The sequence below is a fragment of the Pleuronectes platessa genome, chromosome 7 (genome assembly GCF_947347685.1).
Source record: "Pleuronectes platessa chromosome 7, fPlePla1.1, whole genome shotgun sequence".
NCBI lineage: Eukaryota > Metazoa > Chordata > Actinopteri > Pleuronectiformes > Pleuronectidae > Pleuronectes > Pleuronectes platessa.
Window position 1 is genome coordinate 12,620,624 of NC_070632.1, and position 15,407 is coordinate 12,636,030.

The window sequence follows — 15,407 nt, forward strand, 5'->3', positions numbered from 1 at the left end:
CTAATCTCCGTCCCCTTGAATTGATCCTCACTTGTCTTTATCTTTCCAGCATTGCTATCGACTGTAGCTCTCCATCTCCAGACTATTCACTTTCTTCTTGACCACATGAGCAGATAGCAGTCGCACTGGGAGGCTGGAGGTCATGGTGGCCACAGCTGCTGAATTGGCACTGCACATTCAAGTGGTGCCCAGTTGGCTGTAAATGCTCATGGGACACAGCTCTAGCTGCTGCATCATAATGGCCTGTTTCCAATGTGAATGATACTTTTCTTTAAAGGGGGGTTGACTGCTACAGGTTCACAATAACTTTGACAAGCAGATACTGGTTTTTGCAGTGATTGGGAATTTTAGTCTCAATCTTATTTAAGAGAAGATTTGACTTTTCATAAAGGAAAAAAAAACTATTTTTATATAAGGTTCACTTGTGAATTTTCAGCAATTATATTGAATTTAAATTGTGAAATAAATAATATGTTATACACAATAAATAATAATATGATATAAAATAACAATAAGAAATACGTATTTTTATTGATTTATGAAAACAATTATAATCATTCAAATATTTATTTCCTAAATCCTGAGTAAGAAACAAATTGTAAAACTTGATACATTTCCATGGGTGTGTTTCATGTCTGCCAGCAGCATGTTGCAGACAGTCGGTGAGTGGCTGTGGTGGGAGCGTCTGTGGCTGCCGGCAAACGTCTCCTGGTCGGATCTGGAGGACAGTGAAGGTCGTGTCTACGCTAAGGCCTCTCAACTCTACGCAGCTCTGCCCTGTGCCCTCTGCCTGCTTCTCGTCAGATATGTGTTTGAAAGGTGAGATCATTCTGTGCTCTGTGTGCAAGCTGGTTTCAAAACACTGGGATTTAAGTTGCACAAGCCGTTTGTAGCAATGTTGGTTGCCTAAAGAAACACGTCTGTTGTGTTTAGAAGGAGGACACAAAGCTGTGTTATGCCAGATATACTGTAATGTTATGTGTGTGTGTGTGTGTGTGTGTGTGTGTGTGTGTGTGTGCATCACAGGTATCTGGCCACACCACTGGCTGATGTTTGGGGGATCAGGGACAGAATACGTCAGACAGCAGAACCAAACACCACCTTAGAAAACTACTTCTGCCACCAAGCACGGCTTCCATCACAGGTTTGATAAAGGGCCTTTTCAATGTAAAACCAAAAGTTGTGTCTTGTTCATATGCGCTGTCAATCAGCCCATGTGTATTACTAATGTACTAACACCTGCAGCAGTGTAACAAACACATAGAATCATGCAGATGTCCGGAGCTTCAGATAATGGTTCATTACAAACAGTCTTTGTGTTCTGGTTTGAGTATTTCTGAAAGCGCTGATCCAGGATTTCTAATCTTCACAGAGTTTTCTCAGAATGGAGCCAAAATATAAAAGAAATACCCACTTAGAACTCGACCTGACTGGCTGTAGCAGTAGCAAAACGAATGCACCCCCCCTTTAAAACATGTGAACAGATGAGCATCTTAGAAAAAAACATGTAAAACTTTGAGGTGGACAGAATACAATAGTAGGAGACAAGATCTGCTGCAGTGCACGGGCACAGCCTCACTGGTGGAAGACCTGAAAAGCCCAACCTGGTCTGATGCATCTGGATTTGAGGACAACGGTGTGTGTGTGTATCAAAGTGTCTTCCCTTGTGTTTCAGGCCGATGTGAGGTCACTGTGTAAAAAGACGAGTTGGTCAGAGAGAAGCATTCAGGTCTGGTTCAGGAGGAGGAGGAACCAGGAGCGACCGGGACTTCGGAAGAGGTTCTGTGAGGCCAGGTGTGTGTATGTGTGTTGTTATGTGTGATTGTACAATGATATAAGTCTTTGTGTGTGACTGTGTGGGTGTGTGTGTGAAAATACAGTGCCTTGCATAAGTATTCACCCCCTTTGGACTTTTTCCCATTATGTACTGTTACTAACTGGAATTCAAATAGACTTAAATAAACTTTTTCCCGTTTGATCAACAAAACATGCATAGTACTTTGGAGGTGCAAAATAAATTTTATTGTGACACAAACAATAATGAGAACAAAAAAGTTGACATCTGTTGGGTGCATAAGTATTCACCCCCCTGTGTCAATACTTGGTAGAACCCCCTTTCGCTGCAATTACAGCTGCAAGTCTTTTGGGGTATGTCTCTACCAGCTTTGCACATCTAGAGATGGAAAGGTTTGTCCATTCTTCTTGGCAAAAAAGATGAAGCTCAGTCAGATTGGATGGAGACCGTCTGTGAACCGCAATCTTCAAGTCTTGCCATAGATTCTCTATTGGATTGAGGTCTGGGCTTTGACTGGGCCATTTTAAGACATTAACATTCTTTAATCCAAACCATTCCTTTGTAGCTCTGGCTGTATGTTTAGGGTCATTGTCCTGCTGGAAGATGAACCTCCGCCCCAGTCTCAAGTCTATTGCAGACTGCATCAGATTTTCTTCAAGGATTTCCCTGTATTTGGCTCCATCCGTCTTTCCCTCTATTCTGACCAGTTTCCCTGTACCTGCTGAAGAGAAGCATCCCCACAGCATGATGCTACCACCACCATGTTTCACTGTTGGGATGGTGTGCTCAGGGTGATGGGCAGTGTTGGGTTTTCGCCACACATAGCGTTTTGCATTGAGGCCAAAAAGTTCAATTTTGTTCTCATCTGACCAGAGCACCTTCTTCCACATGTTTGCTGTGTCTCCCACATGGCTTCTGGCAAACTCCAAACGGGATTTTTTATGGATCCCTTTCAACAATGGCTTTCTTCTTGCCACTCTTCCATAAAGGCCAGATTTGTGGAGTAGACGACTAATAGTTGTCCTGTGGACAGATTCTCCCACCTCAGCTGTGGATCTCTGCAACTCCTCCAGAGTAACCTTGGGCCTCCTGGTTGCTTCTCTGATTAATTTTCTCCTTGTCCGACTCTTCAGTTTGGGTGGACGGCCTCCTCTTGGTAGGTTTGCGGTTGTGCCATATTCTTTCCATTTTCTTATGATGGATTTTATGGTGCTCAGAGAGATGTTCAAAGCTCTGGATATTTTTTTATAAACTAACCCTGCTTCATATTTCTCCACAACTTTATCCCTGAGCTGTTTGGTGAGCTCCTTGGTCTTCATGATGCTGTTTGTTCAGTAATGATCTCCAACAAACTCTGAGTCCGTCACAGAACAGGTGTATTTATACTGAGATTAAATTGCAGACAGGTGGACCCTATTTACTAATTATGTGACTTGCAAATGTGACTTGTGAATGCAATTGGTCGCACCAGATCTTTGTTAGGGGTTTCACAGTAAAGGGGGTGAATACATATGCACTCAACACTTTTCAGATTTGTATTTGTAAATGATTGTGAAATCCATGTAATATTTCCCCCCACTTCCAAATGATGCACTATTTTGTGTTGGTCCATTACATAAACTTACGATGAAATAAATTTTAATCTGTGGTTATACCATGACAAAATGTAGAAAAGTCCAAAGGGGGTGAATACTTATGCAAGGCACTGTATGTGACATTGTTCTCTTCTGTCAACAGCTGGAGATGTTCATTTTATTTTTTTGCATTTGTCAGCGGAGTTCTCGCTCTGTACGATGTAAGTAGTTCGATTGTTAACGAGAGAGTTTATTTCTTGTGTTATACATTTTTTCTATTTCATGAACTTTTTGATTTGCTGCTAGGGGACATTTCTCTTTTTTGTCTTCATCTCTTTACTTTTCACCTTTGCCTCCATGTATTGGTGCACCACTGCTTTCATGAGGGGTTTTTTCTCACGCTCTGTTACTACACCACTGCTCCAACCTCACACTCCTCTCCCTCTGTTTGTGTTCTCTGTAGAAACCTTGGCTTTACAATCTGAAGGAGGTTTGGGCAGGCTTCCCCAAACAGGTAAGTATTTCTGCCAGTACTATTAGGATGTCTTAGATAATATTACAGTACTCAACATTTAAATGTGTGTGCTTCATGTGTCCATGCAGTCCATGCTGCCGTCTCAGTACTGGTATTACCTCCTGGAAATGGGCTTCTACCTGTCTCTGCTCCTCAGCCTCACATTTGATGTGAAGCGGAAAGTAAGTGAGCACGTCTAGAAAAGTCGAATCCAGGTCAACTGGACTGGAGATACTTGAAAAATGTTTCACCTCTCATTTAATAAGCCAGTGAAGTGAAGACTACTGATCTCACCTGCCATTAAATGTATTTCTATTTTCTTCTATCCACTGTACGTCCAGTTGTGCTCGATTTAATTTGTCTTGGATTAATACGCATTAATCCAAGAAGACCTTTAACTTGGATGACTGAGAATCTATAGTACACACACATGTATCTATAAAATCTATGAATACACTGATTCAACAGTTGTAGTGTTTTTTATTAAATGTTATTACTGATTTTATCATTTTAATTATACATCTTTTTAATATTTTTATTTTTGTTCAGTATTCACAAAGTGACTCGGTCATGTGTGCAGGACTTCAGAGAGCAGGTGATTCATCATATAGCCACGCTGACTCTTCTGAGTTTCTCCTGGATTTCCAACTACATCCGTATCGGGACCCTGGTGATGGCAGTTCACGACTCTGCCGACATTCTGCTGGAGGTCAGTGCTGTTCTTACGTCGGAGCAAGTGCAAGATAATCTGGTTAATGACTGTTGGCTTGTGTTGTGTGAGTTGATAAATGAGATTTAGAATTCTCACAGAATCATTTTTACCCACACAGAGCAAAGCTGTTTTCAAAAAAGTAAAGTAACTTTGAAGATGAAGATGTAGCTTCGATCAAGTTAGTTGTTTAATGAAAAGGCTGAAATTAAGTTACATATGATTTTATTTCATATTTTAAAAGTTCATACAGAATATAACCTTAAGTCTAGAGGTGTATCTGCAGTTGAAAGCAAAAAAAAAGTCTGTAAAAGTCACTGGAGGCAGCTTTAAAACAGGTTTGATGACAAATATGAAATGAATAAATCCTCCCTCTGACCAGTCCCTCCCTTCAACGTGAACTGGGAGTTGAGACTGAACATTTTCACATCAGTAAACATAAGGAGGATTCCCATATGACCGCTGCTCGATGTCAGCAACACAGCATAGAGCTGACATGAATAGGGTAGAACCTGATTGCTTGAAAAAGTAACGTGAGGAACAGATGATGATATTTATTGGTTTAAATGATTGATTGAACTCTTAAATTTGGCATGGAACAGGAAATATGAGGGCTTATGCCACTATTCATAATTCATGTCTATTATTAAAGACGTGTAAAAAAACAACGGGCCCATCAAGATCAACAACAGAAGGGATGCCACACGGACGAGAGGTTGTCAAATCTGATGTCCTCCCTCTGACCTAACCCAACATCCGATCTGAACCTAAGCTGCAAATGTATAACTTCTGGACCCATCAAAAAAGAAAACGAAAGAAGCAACATCCCGTAACCCTAAATCACAAGTTTGCACAAAACACACAACTGCTGCAGCAAAGACGGATACAGGAAAGGGTCAATTTCCCGTCCCCTCTTTATTGGTTTGGACATACATGACACACCTGAGGGAAGAAGACAGAAGAGTCCAGGATCATTCCCCCTTTCAACCAGCAGGAGGCATAGAAAGCTGGGCTGTTGTCATTGCATTTGATTTGCATTGATTCAATTGAAGAGTTGTGTAATCTATGTACATACTCAAATGTCCACATTATATGAGGGTTATCACTATATGCAAACAAAATAGAAACAGATACATTACCTGCTGTAACTTATTGACTGGCTTCTTTCAAAACAAAAAAACTGAACTATATTCTATTCCATGTATTTGTGTCACAGGGGGCAAAGGTATTCAACTATGCCAAGTGGCACCAGACTGCGGACGCCATGTTTGTAGTCTTTACTGTTCTCTTCATGGCGACAAGACTTGTCATTTTTCCTTTCTGGTAAGTGTGTGAGATAAACAGACACGGCGTGGGACAGGATTGTGATTCTGGTGTTCAGTTTGAAGATGATACATGTGCATGTTTTCTCCAGGCTAATCCACTGCACATGGGTGTACCCTATGGAGCAGTTCCCTCCCTTCTTTGGCTACTACTTCTTCAACGTCATGCTGGTGGTTCTTCAGATGCTGCACCTCTACTGGGCTTTTCTCATTTCACGAATGGTTTATAAGTTTATCTTCGCCAAGGTGGGCTTAATGGTATTCCTGATGAAACGGTGGCAAATGTCTATCGAGTTGCACGGCCTTTTACACTTTTGTCCACGTCTTCTTCTGCAGCTAGAGGGCGACGACAGGAGTGACGAAGAGGAGTATGACAGTGACTCGCAGAGGGAGATCAACCCCAAACTGAGTCACATTAATGGCGCTGGAGCCAGAGACAGAGCCAGTGGCCACTGACTATACAAACAGACAGACAGGGAAGTCAATAGCAGACTCATGGACATAATCAGTCTGGATGCAGCTCTTAGAACCTGATTGCATATTTAAAAAACAGTAAATGTTTTTGAGCACAGAATATTGTATTTTGAGGACCTGTGAAGGATTATACATAAACTCACTGGACACCGCATGTTTTCTGAATTCTCTCCCTTCAAACCTCAAGTCATGTGTGGTTATGTTCATGTATGTTCACAGTCTGTGAGTCCACAGTTTCTTGCATCATGATAATGAGAAGCAGTGCTGGAAACTAAGTACATTACTGTACTCAGTCTGTAGGATTTAGGGGAATGTGCTGGTAATATTCATAAATCTGTTTAAATGAATGTATAATCACCTGATCATCTAATCATAGTTGTTTTTGTTGTTGCCTTAGAATGAGCCCTTTAAATCTACATTGGGAGCGGTTCTCTTCCATGGAGGCCACCTTACTGTTTCTACTACAGCCCAATAAGTCAAGAAGCAAACTCACTACTAGATGCCAGTAAATCCTACACACATACTCAAAGTACAATTTGTTTTGGACATAAACATAATATGCAGGACACCGTCTTGAGATTAAAATGTCCATAAAATAGCCAGAAACATTTGCATGTATGTCTACTTTCCTATTGGTTATAAACCTTTTTTAATAATATCACCTGTGTTTTTTTTGTGTGTCTTAAATGCACTGTGTGTTCTCAACAATTTTTTCATATACAGTATATATTTAAATGTATGTTTTAATTAAAGAGAACTAACTATATGAGCTAATAAGAACTTAAGTCTCCTAAATAATACATCATCAGCTAAAAGACAATGAGATTTACCATCGACGTTCATTTAATATGTACATAAACACAATGAAATTAATCAATAACTCCTAAAGTGAAATTTTTGAGACCACAACAGAAACATGACCTCAGTTTAATGTTGTACTCGTGCGCCCTGTCAGAGAACTGAAAGGTTGGAACGTACGCAGCTTCACGTTATCTCAAAATGTATTATATTGTTTACTATTCTAAGTATTCATTAAATATCTTCCATTTTTCCTTTCTTACTTTATAAACAAACATACATTTTGTATTTCTACATCACTTTTACACACATGGGTCAAAAATGTCCTGTACAGTATGTATTCACCACTGAACACCTGCCATTCATTTCTCACAGCTGCTTTTGCACATCTGATGCATGTAAGTCTTATTTTATAATCCATTACTGGTGGGAAGAGCTAGCTAGCTTCTTTTCTAGCTAGCTAACCATAGCTAGTGCAACAAACTAAAACCCGGTCATGATTCTGAGTCTGAAATCTCTGATGCTGATGATGAGCTACTATGTTCCACAGGATCAGGCTGGAGTTGTGGATGTGTGCTGGAATCCAGTTCTCATAAATCCAGAAGGCTCCTTCGATAGCTCCCTTTATTTCATGCTGGTTTATTTCATCAGGCTTATTCTTCTGTCGTCATTTGACAGAAGGCTCCTTTGATGGTATGGAAGCCCGTCAAAGGGAAGAATAAGCCATAAAAGAAAATAGCAAAAAACAACACAGCATGAAATTAATACAGCAAATTATTGACCCATGTTGTGCATTAGAAGGTTTGCATAGCTTGTGTATCAAATAGTTAATTTACATTAGTCATAGTATAACAGTACAGTATTATAGCACAGTATTACAGCCAGGATGGCTCAGAGGACAGTGTTTAGCAGTAATGTGAAAGTAGGAAACTGGAACGAGGAGCTGCTACGGCAAGAGGTTTGTTTTAAAGATGAAAACAAATTTAAGAGAGAAATTTGCTTAAAACCCACCTGTTAGCATCACAACTTAAATTACTGCACTGATGTAAAACATTAGCACGTTGTTTACACGTGTTTACAGCTGGATAATGACTCAAAATGGATCTGAAATTCTACCCATTGTTATAAAGTTGTATTCCAGCTCTGCTGCTGCCTTTTGTACCAGAGGATCAGTCAGCTAACAGCTCTCACCCGCGCTGAATGATCCTTTGGTCCAGTCGAAGGTGCTGTCCAAGCTACCTCCACATAATATATCAATAAATGGGTTCAGAACAACAAAGACAATATTTAAATGATCCCTTCGGTTTAGTTTAGAACTTCAACATGTTTTTGTTTGACCAGCAGCAGTGAGGTTGTGAGAACATATATAATAACACCTGTTGTAAATGTTTTCCAGGAGTCAAAGAAAGCGTATCTGGACAAAAAGGAAAGAGGCCAGCTTGTTACTCAAAAAATAGACTTCCTCAAACAGAACATGCTCGGACCGGTAAATTGAGTTTAACCTGATTAAGAACACCATTAACAGCAGCCATAATATCACAATGATGATGGCGATGGCTGATGATCAGGTTGATGGTGCTTGTCCATGTGTGCAGGTGAATCTCTCAATAACAACTGATGGACGGTTGCACTTTGGGGACGTTGTTATGTTGGTGAACATGGGAGGAGAAAACAGGGAGTGCAGCGCAGTCAGCATTAACGCTGACGTTAACAATTTGATAAGGATTCCTTCGCCTGGCATTCAGAGCCCCTGTGGAGTCAGTGCAGGAAGAGGGATCCTGCCCTGTAGGCGCACAGCCTTCATCATCACCAGGTTAACACCAACACACCTACAACTACATCAACATACTTGTCAACGTCAAAAGTCTCAGATGTGAATTTGTAACGCTGTTTGTGTGATTGCAGTGTAGACCGCAGCCCTGAAGGATCAACTCTGCTCTATGAGCAAAGTTTTGCCTTGACAACTACAAGTGGCTTTGCCAGAGGAGTAAGTGAACTTCAATGGAGTTGTACAAGAGGAAATTGTTTATTTTATTACAATAAGTTTAATATCTAATGAAGACAATAAGATAATTCATGGATAAACTAGAACAGTTTTTCTATGAATTGATATTTCAACATCAATTGTTATCTTTGTGTTATATTTATGAATACTTCAGAAGAAAGACAACACATGAATCGTTTCCTTAGTGTGTCACTTTATGTTTTATATTCTCTTCTTTCCTCAGCTGTACTTGACAAGTGATATTAAAAGTTTCGGAAAGGTAGATCATGGTTTAATTTTTATTATTTATTTAAGAGTGTCATCTCAGAGCATTTTTAAGAAAGTGGAAAAGCATAAATCTTACAAACTAAAGTCTATCTCATATTACAGTGTGCACAGATTTCCCGTCTGCAAGAGGTTACCTTGGTGGAGGAGGGTTCCTTTCTGTCATGGTGGAAGATAGTGCACTTTGATCCACAGGAGAGGCTTGAATACGAGGGTCAGCCTGTCCCTGTAAGTCTTAACTGGAGATTCATGATTAACTGCTGCAGTGTCAGCCTTTTGTGCAATAATACAGAAGACTTCTTGTTTTCTTTGTGACAGGCTGATGTGAAGGTGGTGATCATACACTGCAAGACCAACCAGGCTCTTGCTGTTATGGGTGATCACATCCGTTGGTATGTTTAAAGTTTTCAAAAGAAATCCACACAAAAAAAACATGTTAAAATACAATATTACGGTTTTTGACATTTGTAGCTTTCATTTGACCATAACATGTCAGATGTCAGATCAGAGGCCCCAAAAAAACAACCAAAAGGTGAGGCTCACCTTGTAGTCTCGCTTCCATTGACAGCGTCAAACGGCAGCCACCTCTTCTCTGCCAGTTGTTGTCCAAAGCTGAGGACTTATAACAAAATGGCAGCCAGAAGAAATGTAACAACACGTGCACGCCTGCTGTCGTTCTCTGGGTTGACAGTTGTTTCCTTGCAGGACCACATATGGCAAAGAGTACGAGGTGACAGCTCACACCTTCTTGGACTCCCACAAAGTTGAGGAGGACAAAAACCACTGGATACTGTGCAACCCCGACCCTGCAGGAGCGGGGCTTGTGCCTCTGGACCACCCAGAGTCAGCGGATGACAACAAGGAGCCCACGCAGGGGAACACAGACGGAATCTGACAAAACCAAAAGGAAACTTTTTTGAAAGAAGCATTTTTTACGCTTCTTCTTTTGATTGATTGATTATTATTATTCTGTCATGCACATTATGTGCCCAGCTTGAAACGCTCTTACAGTCACCGTTGTTTAGAAATAAGTACAAAACAGAGAAGTGAATAAAAGCCAGAAACCACAGCAGCAGCATCAAGAACGATACTAAACAAATAAACCATCCTGACATTTTGATCAAAGATTTCAAAAGTAGCCAACTTATAATTATTAAAATTTAACAACCGTTCTATTGTCATCATCACTTCACCAGGACATGTGTGTATAACATTTAATGTAGTATTTAAATATTTTACTCATCATCATTAGGTCAATACAGAAGACTCATGATACCAGACAGTTCGGGGATAAGGCCAGCTGCCCCTGATTTAGAAATTTGCTCTGACATTATGTTTTATGGAAGATATTAATGAGATAAGACTAAGGTAAACCATATCCTTCCACCTGGACCTGACGTCATGGGGACCTTCATTCGGTGTGTTGACCCTTAACCACGACACTCTCCAGTTGGTGGGTCACAGTGGTGGCCAAATCACTTCCTATCTGCTCCAGGCTTCCAGCTTTCCTCCTCTCTTATGGTCCATATCCAGCTGGTTCAGTTTCCTCCCAGTCCTGTCATCTTTTTTGCTCCTCTCCTCCAGGCCCAGAGCTGAGATATTATTAAGATAAGGTTTCAAACGAATGAAAGGCCCACGGTAAGTCCAGGGTTTCTTGCATCAAGAAAATGAGAAGCAGTGGTGGAAACTAAGTACATTACTGTACTCAGTGTGTAAGATTTAGTGGAATCTGTTGGTGATATTCATAATTCTGTTTAAATTGGTGTATAATCACCTGATCATCTAATCATAGTTGTGTTTTTTGTTGCCTAAGAATGAGCCCTTTAAATCTTTCATGGAGGCCACCTTACTGTTTCTACTGCAGCTCAGAAAAGACAAACCAAACACTTCCTCAAAATCTTCTGTGTTTTTATGTTACCTGAAGCTTCTCCACACAAACTTGAATGTGTGGGGGTAAGTCAATAAGCAAACTCACCACTAGATGCCACTAAACCATACACATAGAATCTTAAGTACAAGTTCTGTACTTTCTTTTGAGTATTTCTGTTGAGACCAAGTTTGGACACAAGATCGGGACACAGTCTTGAGATTTAAATTTCTGAAATGATTAAATGCACAAATAGGCAAGTGGATTTATAAAGCACATTTTGACTGCAAGGGAATTCAAAATTGAATTTATCACCTGAGACCTCAGAGGAATGAGGAGAGTAGGTGAAGCTGGTGGAGTGGGTCAGGTCTAGGGGTTCAGGTCAGGGACTTGAGGCGTATAAGGTGTCCAGGCCAGGATGGTTTTTAAAGTGGAGCTGGACTTAGTGGACGAGGAGAGAGGAATCCAAAAAAGGTGACCAGAACATAGACTTGACATGACACAGGCATGTAAGGCCACAAACTCCAATACTGAACCTGGAACAAAACTTAGGAATGGAACAAGAAAACATGTGAAGATGGCCTGAGAGGTAGACTAAATATTTCTTGCATGAATGTTGGTGGGTATTATCTTATTGTTCAATAGCCGCTGTTTAAATGTATCTGTTGATTTATTTAGTGTACTGCTTCTTAAACCGACCCTTCTATTTCTGACATGTTTAACATAGTTATTCCTACATTTAAATATCATACTCATTGTTGCAAATTGAAAAGTAATAGTCCCTTCTTAACCTGTTTTATCAATTAGTTTTAATTGATCTTTACGTCTTTTAAAAAAATCTTTAAATAGCAGCTCTGCTGCTGCCTTTTGTACCAGAGGATCAGTCAGCTAACAGCTCTCACCCGCGCTGAATGATCCTTTGGTCCAGTCGAAGGTGCTGTCCAAGCTACCTCCACACATTATATCAATAAATGGGTTCAGAACAACAAAGACAATATTTAAATGATCCCTTCGGTTTAGTTTAGAACTTCAACATGTTTTTGTTTGACCAGCAGCAGTGAGGTTGTGAGAACATATATAATAACACTCGTTGTAAATGTTTTCCAGGAGTCAAAGAAAGCTTATCTGGACAAAAGGGAAAGAGGCGAGCTAGTTGCTCAAAAAATAGACTTCCTCAAACAGAACATTCTCGGACCGGTAAATTGAGTTTAACCTAATTAAGAACACCATTAACAACAGCCATAATATCCCAATGATGATGGCGATGGCTGATGATCAGGTTGATGGTGCTTGTCCATGTGTGCAGGTGAATCTCTCAATGACAACTGATGGACGGTTGCACTTTGGGGACGTTGTTATGTTGGTGAACATGGGAGGAGAAAACAGGGAGTGCAGCGCAGTCAGCATTAACGCTGACGTTAACAATTTGATAAGGATTCCTTCGCCTGGCATTCAGAGCCCCTGTGGAGTCAGTGCAGGAAGAGGGATCCTGCCCTGTAGGCGCACGGCCTTCATCATCACCAGGTTAACACCAACACACCTACAACTACATCAACATACTTGTCAACGTCAAAAGTCTCAGATGTGAATTTGTAACGCTGCTTGTGTGATTGCAGTGTAGACGGCAGCCCTGAAGGATCAACTCTGCTCTATGAGCAAAGTTTTGCCTTGACAACTACAAGTGGCTTTGCCAGAGGAGTAAGTGAACTTCAATGGAATTGTACAAGAGGAAATTGTTCATTTTTTTACAATGAGTTTAATATCTAATGAAGACAATAAGATAATTCATGGATAAACTAGAACAGTTTTTCTATGAATTGATATTTCAACATCAATTGTTATCTTTTTGTTATATTTATGAATACTTCAGAAGAAAGACAACACATGAATCGTTTCCTTAGTGTGTCACTTAACATGTTTTATATTCTCTTCTTTCCTCAGCTTTACTTGACAAGTGATATAAAAAGTTTCGGAAAGGTAGATCATGGTTTAATTTTGATTATTTGTTTAAGAGTGTCATCTCAGAGCATTTTTAAGAAAGTGGAAAAGCATAAATCTTACAAACTAAAGTCTATCTCATATTACAGTGTGCACAGATTTCCCGTCTGCAAGAGGTTACCTTGGTGGACGAGGGTTCCTTTCTGTCATGGTGGAAGATAGTGCACTTTGATCCACAGGAGAGGCTTGAATACGAGGGTCAGCCTGTCCCTGTAAGTCTTAACTGGAGATTCATGATTAACTGCTGCAGCGTCAGCCTTTTGTGCAATAATACAGAAGACTTTTTGTTTTCTTTGTGACAGGCTGATGTGAAGGTGGTGATCATACACTGCAAGACCAACCAGGCTCTTGCAGTTATGGGTGATCACATCCTTAGGTATGTTTAAAGTTTTCATAAGAACCACACAAAAAAAGAAAACATAGTAAAATACTATATCACGTTTTTTGATATGTGCAGCTTTCATTTGACCAAAATGTGTCAGATGTCAGATCAGAAACCCCAGAAATTGGCACATATGATACCTACCTATGTAAAATACAAAAAAAGGAATATCAGGTCACTGTTACCGAAGTGACATGGGTCACAGTGACCTGATAATCCCACAAAGGGTGAGACTCGCCTTGTAGTCCCGCCTCCATTCACAGCATCAAACTGCAGCCACCTCTTCTCTGCCAGTTGTTGTCCAAAGCTGAGGACTTATAACAAAATGGCAGCCAGAAGAAATGTAACAACACGTGCACGCCTGCTGTCGTTCTCTGGGTTGACAGTTGTTTCCTTGCAGGACCACATATGGCAAAGAGTACGAGGTGACAGCTCACACCTTCTTGGACTCCCACAAAGTTGAGGAGGACAAAAACCACTGGATACTGTGCAACCCCGACCCTGCAGGAGCGGGGCTTGTGCCTCTGGACCACCCAGAGTCAGCGGATGACAACAAGGAGCCCACGCAGGGGAACACAGACGGAATCTGACAAAACCAAAAGGAAACTTTTTTGAAAGAAGCATTTTTTACGCTTCTTCTTGATTGATTGATTATTATTATTGTGTCATGCATATTATGTGCCCAGCTTGAAACACGCTTACAGTCACCATTGTTTAGAAATAAGTACAAAACAGAGAAGTGAATAAAAGCCAGAAACCACAGCAGCAGCATCAAGAAAGATACTAAACAAATAAACTGTCCTAACATTTTGATTAAAGATTTCAAAAGTAGCCAACTTATAATTATTAAAATTTAACAACCGTTCTATTCTGTCATCATCACTTCACCAGAACATGTGTGTATAACATTTCTTGTAATATTGATATAATTTACTCATCTTCATAAAGTCAATACAGAAGACTCATGATACCAGATTGGGCCAGTCGCCCCTGAATTAGAAATTTCCTCTGACACAATGTTTTATGGAAGATATTAATGAGATAAGACTAAGGTAAACCATATCCTTCCACCTGGACCTGACGTCATGGGGTGGTACCCTACCTTCATTCGGTGTGTTGACCCTTAACCACGACACTCTCCAGTTGGTGGGTCAGCAGTGGTGGCCAAATCATAAATAAGATAAGGTTTCAAACGTAACAATGGTGAGTTTATATATAACACTTGCATGTTCTTTTAACCATGACTCTTCATGTCATATGACAGGAAACGTGATCCTGGGCCAGGTACCCCTCTCTTTGTGTTTAGACCATAATCAGGGCAGGTTAAGGTGCCAATGTGCAGGTTTTATCAAATAATATGGACACTTTATGTGCTAATTATGTATCATGTCAGCAAATTATATTAGTGGTGGTAATAATACGTGAATACTCTATGATCTGAATTGCATCAGTCTATTGTGTAAACCTTCTACATTGTTATATAATTATAGTCATGGTCTAGTTGAAAAGTCTAAATTTAGTTGGGCTGTTTTTTTTTTCTCCATTTATTGCATAATGTTGTCTTTTTTTTTTAATCAGTTAGATCTTTATTCTCTGTCATTGAAACGCCGTCAGTAATTATTCCGCATGTTAAGGGTGCGTTCACGTTTGCAACGTTTTCTCAACACTTGGTAACATCTCTCGCAAGCATCGTCAGCGTCACATG

At 40.2% G+C, this 15,407-nt stretch overlaps 2 protein-coding genes across 2 annotated transcripts; both read left to right on the top strand.

Annotated features, from left to right (window-relative positions):
• The first annotated feature begins 642 nt into the window (after positions 1 to 642).
• On the top strand, positions 643 to 6,409 carry LOC128444596 (ceramide synthase 2). Its single transcript, XM_053427146.1, has 10 exons — positions 643 to 819; positions 1,027 to 1,144; positions 1,676 to 1,794; positions 3,533 to 3,590; positions 3,833 to 3,883; positions 3,973 to 4,065; positions 4,464 to 4,592; positions 5,809 to 5,915; positions 6,007 to 6,160; positions 6,251 to 6,409. Exons 1-10 carry the CDS (start codon positions 647 to 649, stop codon positions 6,368 to 6,370), a joined length of 1,122 nt encoding a protein of 373 aa, XP_053283121.1. The 5' UTR covers positions 643 to 646; the 3' UTR covers positions 6,371 to 6,409.
• Positions 6,410 to 8,072: 1,663 nt separating this feature from the next.
• Positions 8,073 to 14,292, top strand: cfap161 (cilia and flagella associated protein 161). The gene is made up of 8 exons (XM_053426424.1): positions 8,073 to 8,144; positions 12,430 to 12,519; positions 12,629 to 12,846; positions 12,939 to 13,020; positions 13,264 to 13,299; positions 13,410 to 13,532; positions 13,623 to 13,696; positions 14,103 to 14,292. Exons 1-8 carry the CDS (start codon positions 8,073 to 8,075, stop codon positions 14,290 to 14,292), a joined length of 885 nt encoding a protein of 294 aa, XP_053282399.1.
• The last annotated feature ends 1,115 nt before the right edge of the window (positions 14,293 to 15,407 follow it).